Below are 23966 nucleotides of genomic sequence, written 5' to 3'. Positions count from 1 at the left end.
TGCTGGCAGAGGTGTGCCACTGGGGGAGGCCTTGGGAAGTTAAGGCCTTGCACCATTCCTGGTTCATTCTCTCTGCTCTAGGCTTGTAGTTCAGGACGCGAGTGGCCAGCTTCCTGTTCTAGCTGCCACGCCTCCCCACCATGATGGACTCTACACGCTCTATATTCTTAAGCTCAAATAAACTTCTTGCTTAAGTTATCATGGTTATAGTGTTTATCACAATAGAAACTAACTAATAATTTCCAAAGTCAGTTAAAAGGCAAAGGGGTAAGGGTCAGGCCCAGTGGCAACAAGCAGGAAGGCTGGCTCTGCGCTATCCGCTCCCTGACCCACCTGGAGTTGGACTCTCGAAGGCGGCTATGCTGAAGCACAGAAGTGGCGGGACTGATGTTGGGGGTAGCACAGCGGGACGTGCTCAGATCACACTGGTCTAACAGCTTGAGTAGCTCTTCCTCAGTGGGGCCACCTGCATCTTAAGAGAGAAACACCCATTAAAATCCCAGCTTAGCCAGGTGCTATGGCGCATGCCTGGAATCCATACACTTAGGGAAACAGAGGCAGGTGGATCTCTGTGAGTTCAAGGCCAGCCTGGTCTACCGAGTGAGTAGAAACAGCCAAGGCTGGACACGTCAAAGGTCAGCTGGGACAAACATCCTACTGTGTCCTCCCTACCCTTGTCCTCGCTCTTGTTGACCATATCCATAGCTGTGGTCAGGTCCCACATCTGGATGCTGCCGTTCGTGTGGCCGGTGAACAGGTAGCGCCTTGGCCGCGAGCCCATCCTGCTGGAGCCCTCACACTCTCTCACAGTGAATGAAGATATTGTGGTGCAGTCAACGGCCTGGATCTCACATATTCTGCAAGGACAAAGGGGTTGTAGATCAAAGGAAGCAATTACATGCATTGTACAATTGAGACATCTCATTAATTTCTCATTTTCAAAGTTATACAAATGAATATGTATCTAAAATAGTTTTAAAATGGTCAAAGAAAGTTGACAGAAAGGTCAAGTCTTGTTCCTCCAAATGAGAGAAGCTTCTCATACATTAGTGTGTTCTCAGCTGAAATACAGAGATAGGATTTAGTCACAAAGAATGAACAAATCTTCAAAAGGAAGACAGAAAAGAGAAATGGAGAAAGAGGAAGGGAGGGTAAGACAGGGGGAGGGAGTGAAAATAAATAAAATAGGCTGAAATTGAAAAAATATCCCTATAGTTTATGGACAACATTTTACAACATAAACCCACAAATTCCAGGACTCGAGTGGGAAGTGAAGTAGCCCAGCAGGACAAAAGGCCCAGCCAGCACGGGTGAGTGAGAGGGAGGAAGGCAAGCCTAGTGGACAAGGCCAACAGTATAGTCAGTCTGTTGGCACACACACTGGAGTCATCCTATCTGGAGTAAACTTACTACCTCACCGCGCATAAGGCCTGCCATGATCTCTTTTAAAGACATTAGCAGAATAAATCATGTCTCCTTTATTTCAGTTGGCAGAACTTTAAAGAAGGATTTATGTTATAAATGTGTGTGAATCTCTGTTTGCATGCCTGGGTTCCCTGCGACTAGACGTACAGGTAGTGGTGAACTGCTTGCTATGGATGCTGGGAACTGAACCCCAGTTCTCTGCGAAAGCAGTGACCTGTACCCAGTCACTAGTATCTTAAAACCTCAAATCAATCACAAGATATTTTTGTTTGTTTGACAGGACAATCTTTTTTTTCTTTTTCGTTATTATTCATATAAGAATTAACATTTATTTCTATTTGTAAAGTGACTTTTTTTCCCAATCTGTATTCTTGGTATATTTCAAACATAAAATAAATCAATGTCACCATACGATTTGGCTGTGGTCTCCTGGCATGAGATAGAATCCTTATCTCTACAGGACTGCATTCTGACCTATTCACAGTCAACCCCTTACAGTCCGTCTCCCGTGACCTTCTGGATGACAAAAGGATAAGTTCTGCAGAGCAATGTATGCTTACTCTTTTTGTTACCACAGTTTCCCTCTAGATCCTAAATCCATCTTATGCAGAAAACATTCTGAAAAAACACAGAAGAGGCTATTAAAATGGACAGTTATGAGACAGGACATGTTAGAGCTAGAGTCAAGCGTAACAAAACTATGGCAGCTTCTGCACTGAGCACATACAAACCACAGTCCAAACTCTCAATTCATCTTGTTAAAAAAAAAAAAAAAAAAAAAGAAAGAAAGAAAGAAAAGAAAAAAAAAAAAAGAAAACAAAACAAAACAAAATCTGTGGGCACATTAGTCAATTTGTAGAATTCAGTCATTAATTACTAATGACTATATGCAATCTGTGATAGAAATAAACCTATCATCTCTCAGTTATTCATTAAAATACTGTGTAACAAGAAACATGACAAAGAAAGATTAAACAGGGAACTTTAAACACAGCAACAACACCAACAAAGTTTAAAAGAAAAACCTGTCTGTTTAGTGACGACTACTAGGAAGTTTACTTGCGCATGCAGAAAAAGAAACAGCAAAACTAGGGACAATCATTTTCAAAGTAAAACAAAATGAGAGAGAAGCTCATTTCCACAAGTGTCCAATGCAGGCAGGGGCTATGAGGACTTCTGTTTTTTGTCACTTTACCATACATCCTTCTCTCCAGACAATGGAATCATATTTTGTCAGGCACTAATGAGGTCACGTACGTTGAATTTATATAGCCAATAAAAGGCAGTATTTAAATCAGAATTTAGTGCATCTGTCTGCCATGAAATCCACTGTGGTCACCATTAAAATTCGACACAAAGCATTGTCTCTGAAGACAGAAGCAGAAGAGTCCCAACAGTGCTCAGGGCCAGAGTTGAGCCCTGCCACACAAGTGCAGAGCACAGTGGGACAGGACCTTCCATGGGAGAAGGAGCACAAACGCAAAGTGAGCCAGAGCTGCTACTCAGGACCTGTGGCCGGCAGAGTGACACAGGTCACATTGTCATCAGCCAAGGATAATGTCTTCCTTACTTTCCTTCTACATAGAGATGCTCAGGAAACCTGTAACATCCCATCTTAGAGCTACAAGAAAGGTATATAGTTCATACATGATGGGAAATGCTCTTTGCGTTTTCCTATGGTCCAGAGCCAGACGGTTCTCAGCAGCAACTCACTGCTGAGCTTGACCTAGTTTCTAGTGTTAGCTAGCGCAGGGCTTGTGTCCAGTGAGCTCCTCCACTCTAACAAAGCGCACCTGTGGTCCTTCTGTGAAGTGTTACCTTTTTCCGGTTGACGACAGCCTGACAAACAGCTTGTTGGTGATGGGTACAACTTTCTGGATGAACACTTGTTGATCATCTCGTTCTCCAAAAGGCCCTGTGTCAGGAAAAAAAGGAATGGTTTCATTTTACAAAAGCACATTAATACTGATGCTCCTCTTTCCAACAACTGTCACGCCTGCTACATGGCACAAGCCCTAAATTAATGCCATGCACAAGCACGCTGGCAAAAGTATGCCAGGCTGCATCAAGTTTTACAATAGAAATACATAATATTTCCTTTAAAAATATTCCTCTGTGTGTTTGTGTATACATATGTTTATGTGTGTGTGTCTGTGTCTGTGCATCACTGTGCCACATGTGTGTACATGCCCACAGGCCAGTAGAGGGCACTGGATCCCAAAGAGCTGCCCTGTGTGCATGCTAGGACCTGAGCTCCCGTCTTCCATCTCTTCAGTCCCACATGCTTCCATGTTGTATTTTGTGCACTGAAGACTATCACCTGAGAGTAACAGCTCCTTATGGATCCACAATACTGGTAACCAGAAGGACCCTTGGAGGATGTGCTTAGATTCTGATGGCTTAGAAAGGCTTGGTAGCATGTCTGATCCCTAGCCCCCAAAGGGGCACACAGCAAAAATTTCACTTGGCAAGCTCTTTTGTTGTTGCTGGTATGCTGGACAAACACCGAGTTCCTCCCCAGCCTTCACCGCACATGGCCCAGCCACACCCATTCACAAAGGAACAGTGGCATCTTCATCACAGGTAGAAGATGCTGACCCTGTGCCTTCTAGGTACAAGACAAGGAAAGTACCCATCACTGTCCCCTTTTCACAGACCAACTGTCAGTATGCAGAGTGTACATGCTAACCAAACAACTCCAATTCTGTAACATTCCCGACTCTCCCCAACCTCAATTTTATTCTCAATAATGGTTAAAAGCAAAGAATAAAACATAAAAAGTTTCAATTATGCACAGCAATCAATCACAGCATTAGTTACAAACATAGCTAGTTAGCATTTGAAGACATTAAAGGAGGAAATGCTGGCGAGAGAAAGTCGTTTATCCTTTTAAACAGTGGAAAATGTTTCAGTAACGTCATTTTGTGAATTCACGGCAGGTAGTAAAGAGAACTACAGGGGTTGGGAACACACACAGACCTAAGCTTAGCTCCCAGAGTCCACAGGAAGTCCCAGCATGGCAGACAGACAGGCTCACTGGCCAGCTACTCTAGACTACCTCGTGAGTGACAGGCCAGTAGGGGAGCCTATGTCAGCATCATACTGAGGGCATCATATAGCCACAACCATACACACACACACACACACACACACACACACACACACACACCCCAACCACCACCTGTGTCTTGACTTCTGTCTCTGAGGATAGCTACCTATGTCATTTCCGGAGGAGTAGCTACCATGGCTCTCTGTCTCCTCCAAGGACAGGATCTTGAAGGAGGCTAGAGGAGTGGAGCCTGGCTGAGTGGAGATCATCCCTCTGAACCGCGTCACTGTCCACGTGCGGACATGGTTGTTGTCAGCACACACTAGGAAAGAGAACACAGTCTGTCACCACACCACTCTGAAATATATTTCTTCTACATTAAGCAGATCATAGTATGTCTGAAAAGGCAGCTTGCATGTTCATCTTAAAGCTGTACTCAATCTCTATCTAGTTAACCAAAGTGGGAGAGCTGGGCCTGGGCAAGAGAGCTGCAGTGAAGACATTTGCCATCAAGCCTGGGGACCTGAGTTCCATGTCCGGGACCCACACAGTAAAAGATGAGAACTGTTTCATTCGTACAAGATGGAGAGTGCCTTGTGGTCAGGAACGCTTGCTTCTCTTCCAGCAGACCAGAATTTGGTCCTAGCACCTATATCAGACAACTCACAACTGCCTGTAACTCCAGCTCCGGGGGACCTGACACCGCCCTCTTGGTCTCCGAGGGTAGCCACACACGGCATGACACAGACATTCCCATGAAAAAACTTTAAGCAGATGTGGTGGCGCACACCTTTAATCCCAGAACTTGGAGGGCAGAGGCAATCATCTCTGTGAGCTCTAGGCTGGCCTGGGCTACATGGTGAGTTCCAGGAACAGCCCGGAATCTCCCCACATAGGCAACCAACAACAATAATTAAAGGGTTTAGTGAAAAGACTTTAAAAACCTGGTTGGAGTATGTTTATTTAATGCATATTTTGTTTCTGTAGAAGCACCAGCAGCTCTAACACAGAATCTAGTGTGACTATGAATCAGTAATACATAGCTGGATCCTAGAAGTTATTTGAAAAGTGTTTGTCATCAGTTCTCAGTCACTCCTGGCTTACGCTAATTAGTGTCTCAGTAATATAAAACATTTTTCTCTCAAACTTAAAAACCTTTTCTACATTTATATTTTATAAGCTTTGCTTTGGTTTTATTGTGTGTTAATTTCTGACTCCTCGGAATGCTATTAATGCCCATATGGTGCATTACTTCCTAAACTCCACATTTATGTTCTTCATGGGCATGCTTATTGAAAAGACATAGCCTAAAATATTAAATCCTCCAGGCAATGAGTGTACTCCTTGCTTTAACAAGGAAAAAATAAATTAATTTGCCATTTGTAATGATTTTAGAAAACATCTGTAAGTTCTAGGAATGAAAAACTTCTATGCGAACATTGCAGTTCCTACTGTATACAGAATAACCTTGGCTAACACTGGCAAATGACTCCAGTGCACTTTTTAGTAGTATGCAATAAACTCCTCAGTTCTCAGAGCCACAGCAAAGTACAGGAGGCACGGGAAAGGCGGTTACCCAGTCTCATGGGAAACAGCCTGGTGATTTCACCAAGTTTAGCAGGACTGAGAAGACAAATAACTGAAGTGATCCTGGATGATCCAAGTGGCGATGACAAAACCTTGTTACACCATCCTGTAAAGCCATTTTAGACACTAGGATGTATACCACAGGAAAAGCACACAGCTGCATTTATGCAGATAGCCACCAGAGGGCAGAAAAGCTGAGAACACAGAACATTCCAGACTTGTGCTTAAGCTAAATCCAGACCCACATGTATCATTCCACGTTATACTAGGCACTGCTTAGGCATCACACCCTATGTTACCATAGCCATCAACAGCAGTTATGAGGATCTCAGAACACTGCCATCCAACCAGCATAGCACAGCTAAGAGTTTAAGGTGTCATAGGACCAAACTGCATAGAGCATTTTCCAGATCTTTCTGCAAAGAGCTATACTCAAGTGCTGAGAGTAGAGACGACACTACTACTATGGAGCTAATTTTATAGGAGACAGATGATAGACAAACAGCAATCACATGGCAAGCCTGTGAAGAACAGACAACTCTAGCAGACGTTAGTTTTACACAGACTGGGAGACCTTACTGAGGAAGTGTGTGAGAGCCTGAAGGACGGGGAAGTATGTAAAAGCCTGAAGGATGGTGGGAAAGTGTGTCAGAGTGTGAAAGACAGCAGGGAAGTAAGAGCCTGAGGACGGTGAGGAAGTGTGTGAGAGCCTGAGTGACAGTGAGGAAGTGTGTGAGAGCCTGAGTGACAGTGAGGAAGTGTGTGAGAGCCTGAGTGACAGTGAGGAAGTGTGTGAGAGTCTGAGGGATGGTGAGGAAGTGTGTGAGAGCCTGAGGGATGGTGAGGAAGTGTGTGAGAGCCTGAGGGACAGTGAGGAAGTGTGTGAGAGCCTGAGAACAGTGAGGAAGTGTGTGAGAGCCTGAGAACAGTGAGGAAGTGTGTGAGAGCCTGAGAACAGTGAGGAAGTGTGTGAGAGCCTGAGGGACGGTGAGGAAGTGTGTGAGAGCCTGAGGGACAGTGAGGAAGTGTGTGAGAGCCTGAGAACAGTGAGGAAGTGTGTGAGAGCCTGAGGGACGGTGAGGAAGTGTGTGAGAGCCTGAGGAACAGTGAGGAAGTGTGTGAGAGCCTGAGAACAGTGAGGAAGTGTGTGAGAGCCTGAGGGACGGTGAGGAAGTGTGTGAGAGCCTGAGGGACGGTGAGGAAGTGTGTGAGAGCCTGAGGGACGGTGAGGAAGTGTGTGAGAGCCTGAGGGACGGTGAGGAAGTGTGTGAGAGCCTGAGGGACGGTGAGGAAGTGTGTGAGAGCCTGAGGGACGGTGAGGAAGTGTGTGAGAGCCTGAGAACAGTGAGGAAGTGTGTGAGAGCCTGAGGGACGGTGAGGAAGTGTGTGAGAGCCTGAGAACAGTGAGGAAGTGTGTGAGAGCCTGAGAACAGTGAGGAAGTGTGTGAGAGCCTGAGAACAGTGAGGAAGTGTGTGAGAGCCTGAGGGACGGTGAGGAAGTGTGTGAGAGCCTGAGGGACGGTGAGGAAGTGTGTGAGAGCCTGAGAACAGTGAGGAAGTGTGTGAGAGCCTGAGGGACGGTGAGGAAGTGTGTGAGAGCCTGAGAACAGTGAGGAAGTGTGTGAGAGCCTGAGAACAGTGAGGAAGTGTGTGAGAGCCTGAGGGACAGTGAGGAAGTGTGTGAGAGCCTGAGAACAGTGAGGAAGTGTGTGAGAGCCTGAGAACAGTGCGGAAGTGTGTGAGAGCCTGAGGGACAGTGAGGAAGTGTGTGAGAGCCTGAGGGACGGTGAGGAAGTGTGTGAGAGCCTGAGGGACGGTGAGGAAGTGTGTGAGAGCCTGAGGGACGGTGAGGAAGTGTGTGAGAGCCTGAGAACAGTGAGGAAGTGTGTGAGAGCCTGAGGGACAGTGAGGAAGTGTGTGAGAGCCTGAGGGACAGTGAGGAAGTGTGTGAGAGCCTGAGAACAGTGAGGAAGTGTGTGAGAGCCTGAGGGACAGTGAGGAAGTGTGTGAGAGCCTGAGGGACGGTGAGGAAGTGTGTGAGAGCCTGAGGGACAGTGAGGAAGTGTGTGAGAGCCTGAGAACAGTGAGGAAGTGTGTGAGAGCCTGAGGAACAGTGAGGAAGTGTGTGAGAGCCTGAGAACAGTGAGGAAGTGTGTGAGAGCCTGAGGGACAGTGAGGAAGTGTGTGAGAGCCTGAGAACAGTGAGGAAGTGTGTGAGAGCCTGAGTGACAGTGAGGAAGTGTGTGAGAGCCTGAGGGACAGTGAGGAAGTGTGTGAGAGCCTGAGGGACAGTGAGGAAGTGTGTGAGAGCCTGAGGGACAGTGAGGAAGTGTGTGAGAGCCTGAGGGACAGTGAGGAAGTGTGTGAGAGCCTGAGAACAGTGAGGAAGTGTGTGAGAGCCTGAGGGACAGTGAGGAAGTGTGTGAGAGCCTGAGAACAGTGAGGAAGTGTGTGAGAGCCTGAGAACAGTGAGGAAGTGTGTGAGAGCCTGAGAACAGTGAGGAAGTGTGTGAGAGCCTGAGGGACAGTGAGGAAGTGTGTGAGAGCCTGAGAACAGTGAGGAAGTGTGTGAGAGCCTGAGGGACAGTGAGGAAGTGTGTGAGAGCCTGAGGGACAGTGAGGAAGTGTGTGAGAGCCTGAGGGACAGTGAGGAAGTGTGTGAGAGCCTGAGAACAGTGAGGAAGTGTGTGAGAGCCTGAGGGACAGTGAGGAAGTGTGTGAGAGCCTGAGGGACAGTGAGGAAGTGTGTGAGAGCCTGAGGGACAGTGAGGAAGTGTGTGAGAGCCTGAGAACAGTGAGGAAGTGTGTGAGAGCCTGAGAACAGTGAGGAAGTGTGTGAGAGCCTGAGAACAGTGAGGAAGTGTGTGAGAGCCTGAGAACAGTGAGGAAGTGTGTGAGAGCCTGAGGGATGGTGAGGAAGTGTGTGAGAGCCTGAGAACAGTGAGGAAGTGTGTGAGAGCCTGAGAACAGTGAGGAAGTGTGTGAGAGCCTGAGGGACAGTGAGGAAGTGTGTGAGAGCCTGAGGGACAGTGAGGAAGTGTGTGAGAGCCTGAGGGACAGTGAGGAAGTGTGTGAGAGCCTGAGGGACAGTGAGGAAGTGTGTGAGAGCCTGAGAACAGTGAGGAAGTGTGTGAGAGCCTGAGGGACAGTGAGGAAGTGTGTGAGAGCCTGAGGGACAGTGAGGAAGTGTGTGAGAGCCTGAGGACAGTGAGGAAGTGTGTGAGAGCCTGAGGACAGTGAGGAAGTGTGTGAGAGCCTGAGGGACAGTGAGGAAGTGTGTGAGAGCCTGAGGGACGGTGAGGAAGTGTGTGAGAGCCTGAGGGACGGTGAGGAAGTGTGTGAGAGCCTGAGAACAGTGAGGAAGTGTGTGAGAGCCTGAGGACAGTGAGGAAGTGTGTGAGAGCCTGAGAACAGTGAGGAAGTGTGTGAGAGCCTGAGAACAGTGAGGAAGTGTGTGAGAGCCTGAGGGACAGTGAGGAAGTGTGTGAGAGCCTGAGGGACAGTGAGGAAGTGTGTGAGAGCCTGAGGGACAGTGAGGAAGTGTGTGAGAGCCTGAGAACAGTGAGGAAGTGTGTGAGAGCCTGAGGGACAGTGAGGAAGTGTGTGAGAGCCTGAGGGACAGTGAGGAAGTGTGTGAGAGCCTGAGGACAGTGAGGAAGTGTGTGAGAGCCTGAGAACAGTGAGGAAGTGTGTGAGAGCCTGAGAACAGTGAGGAAGTGTGTGAGAGCCTGAGGACAGTGAGGAAGTGTGTGAGAGCCTGAGGGACAGTGAGGAAGTGTGTGAGAGCCTGAGAACAGTGAGGAAGTGTGTGAGAGCCTGAGAACAGTGAGGAAGTGTGTGAGAGCCTGAGGGACAGTGAGGAAGTGTGTGAGAGCCTGAGGGACAGTGAGGAAGTGTGTGAGAGCCTGAGTGACAGTGAGGAAGTGTGTGAGAGCCTGAGGACAGTGAGGAAGTGTGTGAGAGCCTGAGGGACAGTGAGGAAGTGTGTGAGAGCCTGAGGGACGGTGAGGAAGTGTGTGAGAGCCTGAGGGACGGTGAGGAAGTGTGTGAGAGCCTGAGAACAGTGAGGAAGTGTGTGAGAGCCTGAGGACAGTGAGGAAGTGTGTGAGAGCCTGAGAACAGTGAGGAAGTGTGTGAGAGCCTGAGAACAGTGAGGAAGTGTGTGAGAGCCTGAGAACAGTGAGGAAGTGTGTGAGAGCCTGAGGGACAGTGAGGAAGTGTGTGAGAGCCTGAGGGACAGTGAGGAAGTGTGTGAGAGCCTGAGGGATGGTGAGGAAGTGTGTGAGAGCCTGAGGGACGGTGAGGAAGTGTGTGAGAGCCTGAGAACAGTGAGGAAGTGTGTGAGAGCCTGAGGGACGGTGAGGAAGTGTGTGAGAGCCTGAGGGACAGTGAGGAAGTGTGTGAGAGCCTGAGGGATGGTGAGGAAGTGTGTGAGAGCCTGAGGGACAGTGAGGAAGTGTGTGAGAGCCTGAGGGATGGTGAGGAAGTGTGTGAGAGCCTGAGGGACAGTGAGGAAGTGTGTGAGAGCCTGAGGGACAGTGAGGAAGTGTGTGAGAGCCTGAGGGACGGTGAGGAAGTGTGTGAGAGCCTGAGGACAGTGCGGAAATGGGTGAGAGCCTGAGGACAGTCAACTAAACAAGTATGTGGAAACCCAAACATGTCAAACAAAATGAACAGAGCAGTACAAGTCTGAGGCACCTCTACAAACTAGAGAAACTGGTGGCTCAGAGTCTAGGATCCAAAGAAAGCAGGCTGGCACCGGGGCACAGTCGGCACGTACTTCATCGTGTCCATTCTTAAAGCTCTGTGACCATAGGGAACTGTAAATACACAAAATGCTACTTTCTTCACACAGCTTTATACTATTATGAATTATAAACATTTTATAAGATAACCAACTATCAAAATATACATCTAAGTCTACAACTTTAGCTTAAAACTAAAGATAACTGGGGCTGGAGAGATGGCTCAGTGGTTAAGAGCTCTGGCTGCTCTTCCAAAGGTCCTGAGTTCAATTCCCAGCAACTACATGGTGGCTCATAACCATCTATAATGGGATCTGATGCCCTCTTCTGGTGTGTAGGTGTACAAGCAGGCAGAGTACTGTATACATAATAAATACATCTTTAAAAAAACAAAAAACAAAAACCACCAAGATAACCAAGCACATTTATATTAAAGTTCAAACTAATTTTGAAAAAGAAGCATCCACTTGGCAGTGATCTGATAGGCACGCTGAGATGAGATCTGCCAAGAAGGAAACACTAGAGAACAAACAGAAGCGGGTCCAGCATTTCCAAAGCTTATGTGCAGCACATCCAGGCCACATCGCAGCCACACTCCTCCAGTTACTAAAGGCACAGCAAAACACACCCCTGTGTCTCACAGTCCACCGAAACAGATGGCGCGAGTGTCACAGAGGCGTGAGGGCGTCCTACTGTACCTGAGACCAGGTGCTTCTCTGACAGCATAATCTTTGTCACAGGGCTGCGGTGAACTGTGAACGTCTGGAAGAGCTGAGGCCCTGACCCGACTGTCTCTGGGTGCTGTACAATCACTCGCACGGCTCCAGAGCTCGTACCGTAGGCGATCTCAATCCAGTTCCCGCTGACACCTAGGAGCCAAAGGAAAGCCGTACTGTGAGGCCTCCCTGTGATGACAGACGGAGGCCTGGTAGGAGTCAGAGCTTGTGACCAAACCACTCAGGAAACACGTCTGAAGACTGCTCAGCCACCACAAAGTCTGCACTGCCTTTATGCATCTTTCTTAGCCTGGCCCTCCTGCACCATCTTAAGCTTTGCTGTGGCAATTACACACTAATTCTACGGCTCCTCATGTCTACCTGCCTCTGCTCCTCACTGACAGAAAATGACTCTCCTTTCAGAATGCCTGAGACACAGTACCAACTCAATACTGACTTAGAGAACTAATAACCCTGGCGTGCTAGGCCCACCCACCACTGAAACGCCCATCCCCACACAGCGTTCCATGGACTTGTGCTCGGAGTGGCCTTGGCTTTTACTTCCCAGTGTCCCCTCCGTTAACAGTCTCAGCAGCACACAGTGGGACAGCACACCACTTGCATGCTCACACACTGAAGGTATGCTGCCTCTCCCAGTCCACGCTGGCTCAGCTGTAGCTTTGCACTGCTTTCCTTTTCTCCTTTTATTTATATGTATGACTGTTTCGCCTGCACACAGCTCTGTGCACCAGCCACACGCCTGCAACCTCTGAGCCGGAAGACAGTGCTGGAGCTCCTGGAAGTGATGCTAGAAACAGCTGTGATGTGCCATGTTGATTCTAGGGACAGAACTAGAGTCCTCTGGAAAAGCAGCAAGGGCTGAGGCTGAGCCACTCCTCCCGCCCTTGGAGCTTTTCTCAAACTGGTGCCTCATCCCAGCACAAATCAAAAGACCAGCAGTACTCGCCGGCCTGCATTCTACCAAGCTTCGCAGATAGAGAACAGTGGGCTTTCCTTCCCGTTTACCTGGAAAGCCCACCAAAGGGAATGAGCCCAGAACAGGACACTCCAGCCAATCGGAGATGCCGTTCTCATGCTTCCAAGTCTTCCCAACGTGGAGAAGAGCTGTGATTTCTAAAACCTTCCCAGTTTTGTGTCTAATTGTAAATTAGACTGGGGAAACCCATACTTCATTATACTCATTCTAAAAGAAAAAAGTAGTAATTACATATTTTAAATTCTGCTTTCCATATAGTGTGTCACAACATCTTATCTCTATCACTGAAAGCAGCCAAGGACAATGGACAGAACTAATGACAAAAGAGAGGGGGAGGGAGAAAGGGAGGGAAGGAGGGAGGAAGGGAGGGAGGGAGGGAGGGAGGGAGAGGGAGGGCTAGTGTGAGTAACAACCCATGGTTTGTATGATTCACTTTTGACTACAGCGTCTGGCATTTCACCATGCACTAAACTTCTTTTGTGCCGATGATTATCTTGTCTAATGAATTCAGGACACTGATGCCATGTGTGAGCAGCAGTTCAAGCACAGGGTCTGTCCCCAGGCACATGTTTACATGCTAGTGTTTCTCAGCATTCCTTCATTACAGGGCATCTTCTAGAACAGTAAACTCATAAATACACACAGTCTTAAGACTCCCCAAGGCTGGCCATGTACTGACTTGTTTTGGGGGTGAGGTAAACACTCAGTGCAGTGATGGCGTCGTTGGAAGGGTCGTGATAGAGCTCAGTGACAAGGAGGTCATTATCCTTCATCCGTAAAGGGAACTTCTGCATGTCTGAGGACAAGAGCACACTAGTCAGAGCTATGGAGGGCGAGGTCTCCGGGCCTCATGAGTAAAGCACGCTCGGCACTCACCTATGTAATATATCGATCCGTTGTTGCATCCCAGGAGAAGGAAGGAGCCGGCAGTGTCGTAACTGGTGATTGGAACAACATCCTGCACCTGATGTGGAGAGACGACTGGGCTAGGAAGCAAGTATCATTTCTACTTCCTGTGTCAGCTTCCTCAGTACTTTGATTCTTTTGGACATCCCAATAACCAATTTTAGGAAGGCCAGGACAATGAACTGTCTTTAAAACCCAGGGAACTGAGAAGCCCTCATGCAGCTCTGAGTACACGTGCTTTAGCTGCATCCCTCAGCAGCCCCTGAAGTCAGAGGCATTGCCTCCTCATGCGACATGGACTCCTGCATCACAGCTCCTGGACTAGAAGTAAAGGCAGCCCTCACCCTTCCTCCCATCGCACTCAGATAAAATAAAGTGCTGAAGCCACAGAGGGAATAATCAGAGCTGGTGGACAGCACAGGTGATCTCCAGATGGAGTGCGGCTGCTTGACACCCTGTTGCAGTCTCTCACGTGGACAGTGTCCTGGTTTCCCTGTCCTTACTAACAGTTCTTCTAGGAGCTGGCAGAGGCAAGGCTGCCATGTATCTAGGTTTCCAGGGCATCTCTTCAGAGCAACCAGTCTGCTTCGTAAGCAAGTATGGAAACCCAAAGGACTTAAGTTACAACAACAACAACAACAATAATAACAACAACAACAATAATAATAATAACAACAACAACAACAATGGCAAGGGAACAACAGAACAAAGTAGCAGTGGCAAGAAACAGGGTTAAACTGCCTCTCTGTCGTCAGGTCAAGTGTGTGCATGTGAAATCCCTAACAACTCAACACCGTGAAGCCGTGCATACAAAAGGCTAAGACAGACACCCAGCAATTAACTCTGCTCCAAGGAGTGAGCACATCTCATGCTTGCTCCCCAGCAAGGCAAGGCCTATTCGTGATCTGCTTCGTGTGCTCACTTTGCGTGCTAAAGCTTATCTAACAAGGCATTCACTGAACACTCAACACTGTACACCTCTGACAGAGGAAAAAACTAAAAGACAATTCTGCAAGCTGTGTAGTGTAACCACAGGGGAGGGGAGGGCACGTCCTCTCAGCAGAGGCTGGGAGAGAAGCAGAGAGCGAGAGGGCTCTAGGAACCGACACCAGGAAAAGTGCCCGCCAGAACAAGAGCAGGGCAGAGCCTAGGTCCACTCTAGCCATGAACAGGCACTGTTCACAGGGCCCTCTGCTCTGTGTCAGGCTTTCCAGCTTCACAGTCCCGCACTAGGCAAGTCTATGCAGAGAACGCCAGCATCTCAGCTTCTTTTTTTTATTATTATTAATTTGTTCATATTACATCTTGATTGTTAGCCTTTCCCCTGTTTCCTCCCATTCTTCCCTCCCTCCCACTTCCCCCCTTCTCCCCTCCCCTATGTCTGTGATTGAGGGAGACCTCCTCCCCCTATATATGCTCTAAGATTATCGAGTCTCTTCTTGGTAACTTGCTATCCTTCCTCTGAGTGCCGCCAGGCCTCCCCATCCAGGGGATGTGGTCAGAAAAGGGGCACCAGAGTTCGTGTGAGAGTCAGATCTCACTCTCCACTCAATGGTGGAGAATATCATGTTCGTCGGCTAGGTCTTGGTAGGGGTTCGAAGTTTACTGCCTATTTCTCCTTGGCTGGTGCCTTAGTTTGAGGAGGACCCCAGGACCCAGATCTGCCTGTCATAAAGTTCTTCTTGTAGGTTTCCAGGACCCTGTGGGTCCTACTATTTCCCCATTCTTCCATGCTACTCTCACCTAAAGTCTCAATAGGATGTCCTCTCCTCTGACCCACTTTCCTGGTAAGTAAAGTTTTTCATGGGACGTATCCCTTGGACTAGTGTCTTGATATAAGTGAGTATATACCGTTTGTCTCTTTTTGCTTCTGAGTGAACTCACTCATTATAATTTCTAGGTCAATCCATTTGTCCATAAATTTCGGGAATTCCTTGTTTTTAATAGCTGAGTAGTACTCCATAGTGTAAATGTACCACAGTTTCTTAGTCCATTCTTCTACTGAGGGACACTTAGGCTGTTTCCATGAGCAGCTATGAACATGGTTGAGCATACCCATTTATGTTTAAAGTTCTGGAGAAATCGGGAATACAAGGCACTTATCTAAACATAATAAAGGCTATTTACAGCAAACCAACAGCCAACATTAAATTAAATGGAGAGATACTCAAGGAAATCCCTCTAAAATCGGGAACCAGATAAGGCTGCCTCTGTCCCCATATCTCTTCAATATAGTTATTGAAGTTCTAGCCAGAGCAATAAGACATCAAAAGATCATGGGGATCCAAATGGGAAAGGAAGAAGTCAAATTATCCCTATTTGCAGATGATATGATAGTGTATATTAGTGACCCCAAAAATTCCACCAGAGAACTCCTGCAGCTGATAAACACCTTCAGCAAATTGGCAGGATACAAAATAAACTCAGCTTCTTAAAGAACATGGCAGTGTCACATGCGGCAGGTCACTGGAAGTAAGCTGCCTACTGCTCACTCACACTCTGCCCAGCTGGCCGCACCTCTCTAGCTCTAGCACACCAAGAGAATTTCCATCTTACATGACGGTCTCGGCAACAGGAAGCGGGACAGGTCAGGCCCTGGACTTCGCTGTTTGGAGCTACTTTTTGCTGTAAGACCGGTAGCAGCTTGAGCTACTAAGGCTCATCTCAGGAAAACACAGCCATCTACTCCGCAGGACAACGGGCTCTGTGGTAAGCTAACTCTAGAAAGCCTCCCCTCCTCAGTCCAGACTACTTTAAGGCCACAGGTGTTTACTCGGCATCTTCAAACTCAGCCTCCACTGCAGAGTCACAGGCCAGCTTATCACTGAAGCCACTTAACTGCGGGGTCTCTGCCCCTCACAATGACACATGAAGCATTCTCCGACCCTCTGAGAGGCAAACAGTGTGTGACATACTATGGCTTTCCAGAACAAAAGTCCACACTATTCTCCACGTTTTGTTTAAGTCTATCTTTTTAGTGTAGATCTAAATTTAAACTCAAAGAACTTGGGAAATGATGCTTATGTGGTGCTATTTTCTGCTATATTACTTAGGATGAGCTACTATTTGATGACACATATAAATGCTGTATGACTAGCCCTTTGTACATCACGGTGTAGATGTGTGCTACGCTGTATGAGAAGGGAGAGATTAAATTAAAAGGGAATGAGAAATAAAACCCGATTTCTTATCTCAACTAGACTGGTTTTTATAACATTTCATCAACATTTATTACAGCAGAGTTGAATGCTGATAGAAAATCTGAACTTTACAATGTTTGTAAGGTTACATACAGATGCAAGGCTTAGTGGCTCCTCTGACTAGCAATTCAAACCCATCCTGACGGTGCACTCCCAGGACTCAGGGGCTGCCCTGGGCACTTCCTCTGCTATTTGTGGCCAGAATGTTGCTAAAGGCCAACTCAGGACCTAGCCAAATGTGCAGCTGCAATCTGGGAGCCAGCCTCTAGTCAGAGCTGTCTGTTGAGATCTGCAGACAACTCTGAGGCTTCACAGTCGACCATCTCCACAATGCACCAGAGAAATCCAGCTGAGTTATAAGGCTCATTTGCTGCGCGGATGCACAACTTTCCCAGGGTCTTTCTGAAATATGCAACAAATCCACCTGTCAGATGTGGTCTTCAGCCATGCACACGCCGGCAGGAAGAATCAGCTGATACACAGACACAACACTCAAGGCTAAGACCCACACGCGCTCACCGGCATGAGTCTCTGGATCTCAGAGCTATTAAAACCTTTATGTGTGGTTCTGACAACAGTGAAAGGCCAGGAGGACAATAAAGAAGCAGCTCCTTCCAGGTCAAGGTCCAGCATCCCCATGTGTAGACAGCGGCTCCACTCTAACACTGTGACTGCAAGAGCACAACTCTCACAACTCACAACCCTCTCCGCAGGGCAGCACCAGCAGAAGAATCCTGACAACCGCCCGCCTCGGTTAGCTCCACCTCGGTTAGCGCCTCCCCACTGACAACCCTGCGGTGCCTTTGCTCCACCTATCATAGCATCTTTTAAGCTAAGCTTCCCAGACGACAATACCTTAACTGAGGGTCATGCCGTGTCCTCAGTCCTAAGAACTCAGACCGTTCCCCCAGAACTCCACGTCAATCCTGTCACATATCCTCCCCTACCCCCACCTCGCATGCTACTTTTAAATCAAGCTTTCACCTCTGCTGAGAACTTGTCACCTGGCTCAGCTACCTGTATCCTACTTTCTATCCTTGATGCCTGCACATCCACACAGATGCCCCTAGGGTTCCCACTCATCAGTATATACGCTGGGTTCACGCCAAACCTCAACATACCCAAACCTTGCATGCACACATACACAAGACGAAGTGCTGGCAGGTCACCTCCGTGCCCTTCATCACCTCTAGAGCACCAAGCCTGACCTAATGTGAACACTCTGCAATCAGCTGGGATCTGTACTGTTTAGGAACTATGATTAGAAAGATGTCAATCCTGTTTTGGAATTTTTTCAGTCCAGCTGGCTGAATCCATGGAGGTGAAACCCAGGGATACGGAACGCTGGCTACATTTTCAAGTCAGCACAACAAGAGATTAAGGAGCCTGCAGTGTGGGAATTTCTCCAACACTAAAGCCTGAGCCACTCACTGCCACTTTCTTCCCAATTCCTTTTAAGTTATCAATCCGCTGACGTTCCTTCCAGTCCCGACATCCCTGTATCTCTGCCTGTCTTCCCAGAGCTTGCCTGTTATCTTGGTTGCAAGAACCTTGTTCTTTTTGCATTTTCTCAGCCCTTGGCACAGTGCATTCACCTGAATGAAACTCACCCTCAACCAAGCCAACACTATGCTTTCTTTTCTCTTGCTCCATCCTGTTCTCAGTACTAATGGACCACTGGGCACACGACAAGTAGACGGCTCACAGCCCCTACGGTCCTCAGTAACCTACTTCCACACACTCCCTCACCATCTGTCCCTGAGAGGAAGGGTCTGGTCACCCTGTCTAGCTGTGCTCTGCCTCCCACCCTTCCCTTGTGGAGAAAGAGCCACCTCCATCCTTCCAGGCCACAGCGCTTTCTCTGCAGCTCCCCTCTTCACCTACCCTAGAAAACAAACAAAAACAACAAAAAACAAAAAAGTGTGCAGTCCTTGAAGTGTAGTTAGCTTAGAAGGAGACAAACAAAAACACTGAAAATCTTTCCTGATCTCACGTTATTACTTCTAGAGCCCTTCAAGTTCCCCCTTTTCTTCAGAGTCAGCTATCAGCCATCTTTTCATTCTTGTGTCATCGTCCTTAGGGCCTGGAAGGTGTTTAGCTGACTCCTTACTGTCTCTCAACAGCCTATCCATGTCCAGACTCATCTTGCTTCAGGAAATGATGCTTTTTTCAATTCCTATGCACACAGTATGACTCTTAAAAATCTCAGGGAAATAGGGGGCAGGGAGCCTGAAGACTTAGTTTAAAATAAACTCTTTAAAACAGAAGAGATTCTATGTAGGAACAAGTCTCCCATGGGGCACACTTACCACTGGCAGGAACTCTATTAGGAAGGGGCACAGTCACCATGGAACTGTTCGCACTTCTGCAATGAGTGTTACCTGAGACTTACCTGCCAGTGCTGCGTGACAGCATTCCATACTCCCACTTTCCCTGTGTGACTTGTGGCCACCAACTGGTTCCCAATAAAGAAGAGAGCATCTACAGGAACACCAAGGCTGAACACACCTGAGATGGCAAAGCAAACAGGGACATTAATAAAGCACCATCTTCCTAGCCAGTCACATCCTAGTTTAAAGCACCACCTCCAGCATTACCGACTAAGTCTAACGATCGTGAGCCATGTTCACTGGGGACCAGAAAGAGGGCAGAACCTGTCACTTCATAAGCTGTTAGGAACATCTAACGCAGAGTCAGTGGCTCTCAACCCTAGCTCACCATCACAGCACCTGATTTGCAGGAGGAGAAAGGGCTCTGGGATTGGGCTGCAGTTTCAGAGCTAGCCTGCTCATGGACTAGGTCTTGGAGAACCACTGAGCAAAGACATATGTAGACATAAGTTAACAGAAGACCACAAAGTACTGTTTTGAGTACACTAATTGACTAGGAACTGCATAAAGCAAGAGGATTTCTAAGAGAGATGGGTTTTAACAAGATTTACAGCTCAGAAGAGCAAAGTATGTTCAACTCTAATGCAACGAGAGACAACAGACGAATGTGCAGGGACGATAATACTTGGAGGGATAAAGGAGACCGGTAGAGGGCTGAGGGAAAAAGCCCATGAGCTGGGTTTTCAAAGGTCTCCAGCTATGTGTCATCAAGCTGGAGAAGGAGAGAGGGTAAGCTACAACAACTATGAGGAAAAGGAGGTGGGTTACGGGAATCCGCCCTAAGGCACAAGGCAGACTCCTAGGCTCCCGGGGAGGGGGGTACGTGGAGCCCATGCGCGGCATCACTGATCACACTCCTGTTCTTCATACGTCATCTATGAAGAGCTCAAGCCAAATGACTCAGTCATCATTTTCACTGTGAAAATTCTGTGATCAAACTCTGACACTGAAACATCTTACTTAAGAAACAGCTTCTGGAAATGTCTTTTAATCCAGTAATTCACAAAACTGAGTCCGAGACATAAATCCTGCTTTACTTGGACCATTACTCAACCATTTCAAAGATGTGCCTATGTGCCAATGTGATAAGTTTTTTTCAACAGTTAGCTCATGAGGCCTTAAAAGAACTCAGGGGGAAACAAAGTGTGTTTTAAAAGCACAAGCCTAAAAATGTGCTGTTTCTCCTGGGCCTCATGGCAGAATTGGGCATCTTCTCTTAGTGTATGTAAGCGCAGAGGCAATATACTCAAGCTTCTAAGTTCTACAGCAATCTTGAAGAAAGCCATGGGGGTCAGTAAGACGGCTTAGCAGGTAAAGTTGGGCAGTGCTGGCCTGGCTATACGAGCTAGAGCCACAAAACCTACAGTGGAAAGAGAAAGCCAACTCCCAAAAGATGCGCCCCACCTCAGACGCGGCCTGGCACATGCTCACACCTATACTCACTCACACCCACGTTGTTTTAAATGTCAGAAATAAAGCAGTAAGGAAGATGACATAAATGGACAAAGCCAAAACTCAGAAGAAAACACATTTAAGTGTCTGTATAAATACATATTTACATAACAGACACATGACTGCAAACCTGCCAACCAGCACAGAGCAAAGTAAGCTATAAGAGACATAAACCACCACTACTGCCCTTTAATAAAAACAGGTAAAGGAATCAACTGTACTTCACAGCAGAAGGTAGTAATTCTGTATTATACACAATTATTTACATAGCAGTACTATGGTTCTGAGGCAGAGCAACTTTAAAAGCAACTAAAGTCAACTTCATTCAGTCCTGCGGCAGAAATTAAAGCAAGCCAATTTTCCTCTAGGGAAGGGTGAGGTTCTGGGAAATCAGGATGACATTGTGAATGGTCTCCAGAATTCAGACTGTCACTCCAGCTTAGGCTCAAGGACCCTGACCACTGTCGTCAGGGCAGGCAACGGCACAAGATCTGGTCAGCTGCGCCTCATACAGGACTGCTGTACCCTAGTCTGTCCTAGGGCAGGTCCAGAGTCGGGAGAACCTATCATGGATCCACTAGCCCAACAGTGTTCTCTGGATGATGCTGTCAACTTCCGAAGAACAACAAATGGCTACCTTTACAGGGCATGAACAAACTGCTACAGGACCAGGTCCTGCAGCTGCTCACCATCATGCTAGCCTCTGGACACAAGCTAAGGAGTAAAATCTCCACTCACGGTGCACTTGAAAGGAGGTTCACAACTAACTTGCTTTCTGTTAGCTACCAGCTGTCTCAGGTCTCTATTGCTGCAATGCAATATGTACTACAACCAAAAACTACCTGAGGAGGAAAGGGGTTCTTTCACTGTACAGCCTGCGGTCTGACACCCAGGGAAAGTGCAGCAGACATCTGGAGGCAGGAGCTGGTACAGAGGCCCTGGAAGAACACTGCTACTGGCTTATGCTCATCACTTGCTTGACATGCTTCTTAAATACCCTGGATCCCCTGCCCAGGGGTGGCACTACCTGTAGTGACCTGGATCCTTCATAGCAATCATCAATCTAGAAAATGCACCACAGGCTTGCCCAAAGACCAATCTGGGGGGATCTTTTTCCTAACTAAGGCTCTCTCTTAACAAATGACTTTAGCCTGTGTCAGCTGACAAAAAACTAGCCAGCACAGCAGTATGTTTTAATGTTAAAATTTATTTTCTAACAAACCAAAAGGGGAAGGTTACACTGTCAACCATGGAAATGGTAGTCAATTATTCAACACTTTAAAGCACTGACAGCAAAACTGGACAAAATACAAGGTGGCACTTTTAGGCAATGTGTAAGAGGCAGCAGAGCACTCAGGCTACAGGCAGCTCTCTTGCCCTGCTTCTGGGGTTCCCATTACCAACAGAGATGAGCACAGCGCTATGCAGGAGGGGTGTGGGGGAGGCACAGGGGCTTCACTGAGGACACCCCAGGTGTGCATAAAAGGGTGCTGTGGAATGGTGGGAAGTCCCAGGGGCCACAAGTAATTAAGGTGCTTCTAACTCAGACTGGCATGTCTGGCTAAAGACCTTCAACACTCACTGAGAGGAAAGGAAGGAGGGAAGGAAGGAGGGAGGGAGGGAAGGAAAAAAATACAGATTTGGTTATTTGGCATACTGTTCCCCAAAATAAACAAAACAAGCCTAATTCAAAGAAAGCATCAGATGGTATTTGCTGCCAGCTACAGAAATTCAAAGTTTCAAGTGAAAATTAGTATTCTGAAGCGCTCAGCTGACATGAGTGTGGCTACTTCCTAACAGAGCCAGGTGTGTGACCAGTGCTGATTCTAAGGCCTGGATGTATTAAAGCCGGATGGTGAATGGTTGTTATCAGTGTTTCCAAAATCTGCCTAACTCAGCATCCAACATTTTCCATTGATCAGCACAGGTGTTAAACTCAGGTCTGGAATAAAGAACACAACAGACTGGTGGACTTCATAGTAGAGTTAGAAAAATTTCACAAATGTGGTACAGGATTCAGGAGAAAGAGCCACAGTTATCCAAAAATATTATTTTAAAATGTTTTAACAACTACTTATCTGTTTCAGGCCACCCTGTCTTTACATATGTCAATGTATCACAGCAAAGTACAGAAATAGAAGTTACAAAAACATCACTACAGGGCTGTGGAGGGTCAAGTTCAGAACAGTGCTTGCTACAACTGCATGAAGGCCCAAGGCCAGATCCCCAGCCCACACCTGAAAACAGAGAAAAAGTCTTGCGTGCCTATGACCTGGCCTTAGTAGTAGGCTGGGAGCAAAGACAGTGGGTTTACTGGTCAGCCCAGGAAAACCCAGCAAGCTCCAAGTCAATAAAGGACTGCCTCAAGGGATTACGGCACAGAGTGGCAGAGCAGGGCACCCACATCCTTCTGTGACTCCACAGATGGGCACACGGGAACATACACTCACACATACATATGCACGCATGCATACACCACACACATGGGTGTATAGACACAAAATAAAAGTTTAAAAAGACATCAAGAGCTACAAACTATAACCAATATCACTTGTCTCGAAAATATTATATGAAAACATCTCTTTTCATTAACATGATTTGAATCACAATGCAATGAGTTCAGTACTGCTATTTTTATATCAGTAAGTATAAAAAACTTCAAGTTTAATTTCTAATAAGGTAAATTGCACCAGATAACAACCTATACAAACACTTTCTGGTCTTGACTAAAAAAGTCTGAGAACTTTGGCTACAGAAGCAAGAGAGCATGCGCTGTTTACCCACCCACAGAGTGTGAGAGTGCAGGGAAGAGCTACCACCAGATGAAACAGACAACAACAGCTTCTGTCCAGCATCCAGGCTCTTTGAGAGTGTACTGGACCACAGGCCTCCCTCCTGAAGCATCAGTGTTTCCTCCAGCTCATCCTCCTCCACTGAGCTCCATGCCCCCTGGGCCCCAGTAGGACCCCCCACCAGTTGTCACACTTACAGCCAATTTCTCCTAAACCTCAAACTGACATGGACACGGTCAGCCAAACACAATGTAAGTCTTCCTACCGATCTCACTTCCACTTCCTCCATCCTGAACGCTCCACAGGATGATGCTGCTCTCTGAGGCAACCGCCACCATTTTGTCCTTGTCTCCATGAGGGCCTCCAACCACTTTTGCATTTAAAGCGACTCGTTCAATGGTCCAGTCCAGATATGGGCTTGTGAACACTTGCTGCCAGCCTGAAGACTCCTTGATTCTGTTAGGAGGAGACACGTGAAACAAGCTTAGTGTGGGTGAGAAGGAGAACAAACATGGACACGGCAAGGACGACAGACCCACCCTTGTCTGTCTGTATGCACTGAAAGTAACTGTTGGTAAATCACCTTCCAAGGCAGTATCAGTCTTGAGTTACATTTACATACATAGGACATGTGACCACAAAAAAAGGACTAGAATACTGTATTTCCCAGTAAGAGTTAAATTTTGTAAAATGCTTTAAAAATTAAG

At 47.3% G+C, this 23966-nt stretch overlaps 1 protein-coding gene across 3 annotated transcripts in view; it reads right to left on the bottom strand.

Moving 5' to 3' along the window:
• KCTD3 (potassium channel tetramerization domain containing 3) overlaps positions 1-23966 on the bottom strand; it is a 42428-nt gene that overhangs the window by 2191 nt on the left and 16271 nt on the right. The window contains exons 9-17 of one of the 3 annotated variants that reach the window (XM_084773243.1): positions 23525-23715; positions 19018-19133; positions 13396-13483; positions 13199-13315; positions 11505-11675; positions 4641-4796; positions 3244-3340; positions 673-857; positions 334-466 (exon numbers count right to left, since the gene is read on the bottom strand). In XM_084773243.1, the coding sequence (XP_084629369.1) occupies positions 334-466; positions 673-857; positions 3244-3340; positions 4641-4796; positions 11505-11675; positions 13199-13315; positions 13396-13483; positions 19018-19133; positions 23525-23715 (1254 nt within the window). Of the gene's footprint in view, positions 1-333; positions 473-672; positions 858-3243; positions 3341-4640; positions 4797-11504; positions 11676-13198; positions 13316-13395; positions 13484-19017; positions 19134-23524; positions 23716-23966 lie in introns of all 3 variants that reach the window. The other 2 variants (XM_084773242.1, XM_084773244.1) reach the window with 2 other exon arrangements.

The sequence above is a fragment of the Acomys minous genome, assembly GCF_964271855.1.
Source record: "Acomys minous genome assembly, chromosome: 1".
Classification (NCBI taxonomy): domain Eukaryota; kingdom Metazoa; phylum Chordata; class Mammalia; order Rodentia; family Muridae; genus Acomys; species Acomys minous.
This window is presented reverse-complemented; position numbering and strand designations above follow the sequence as displayed.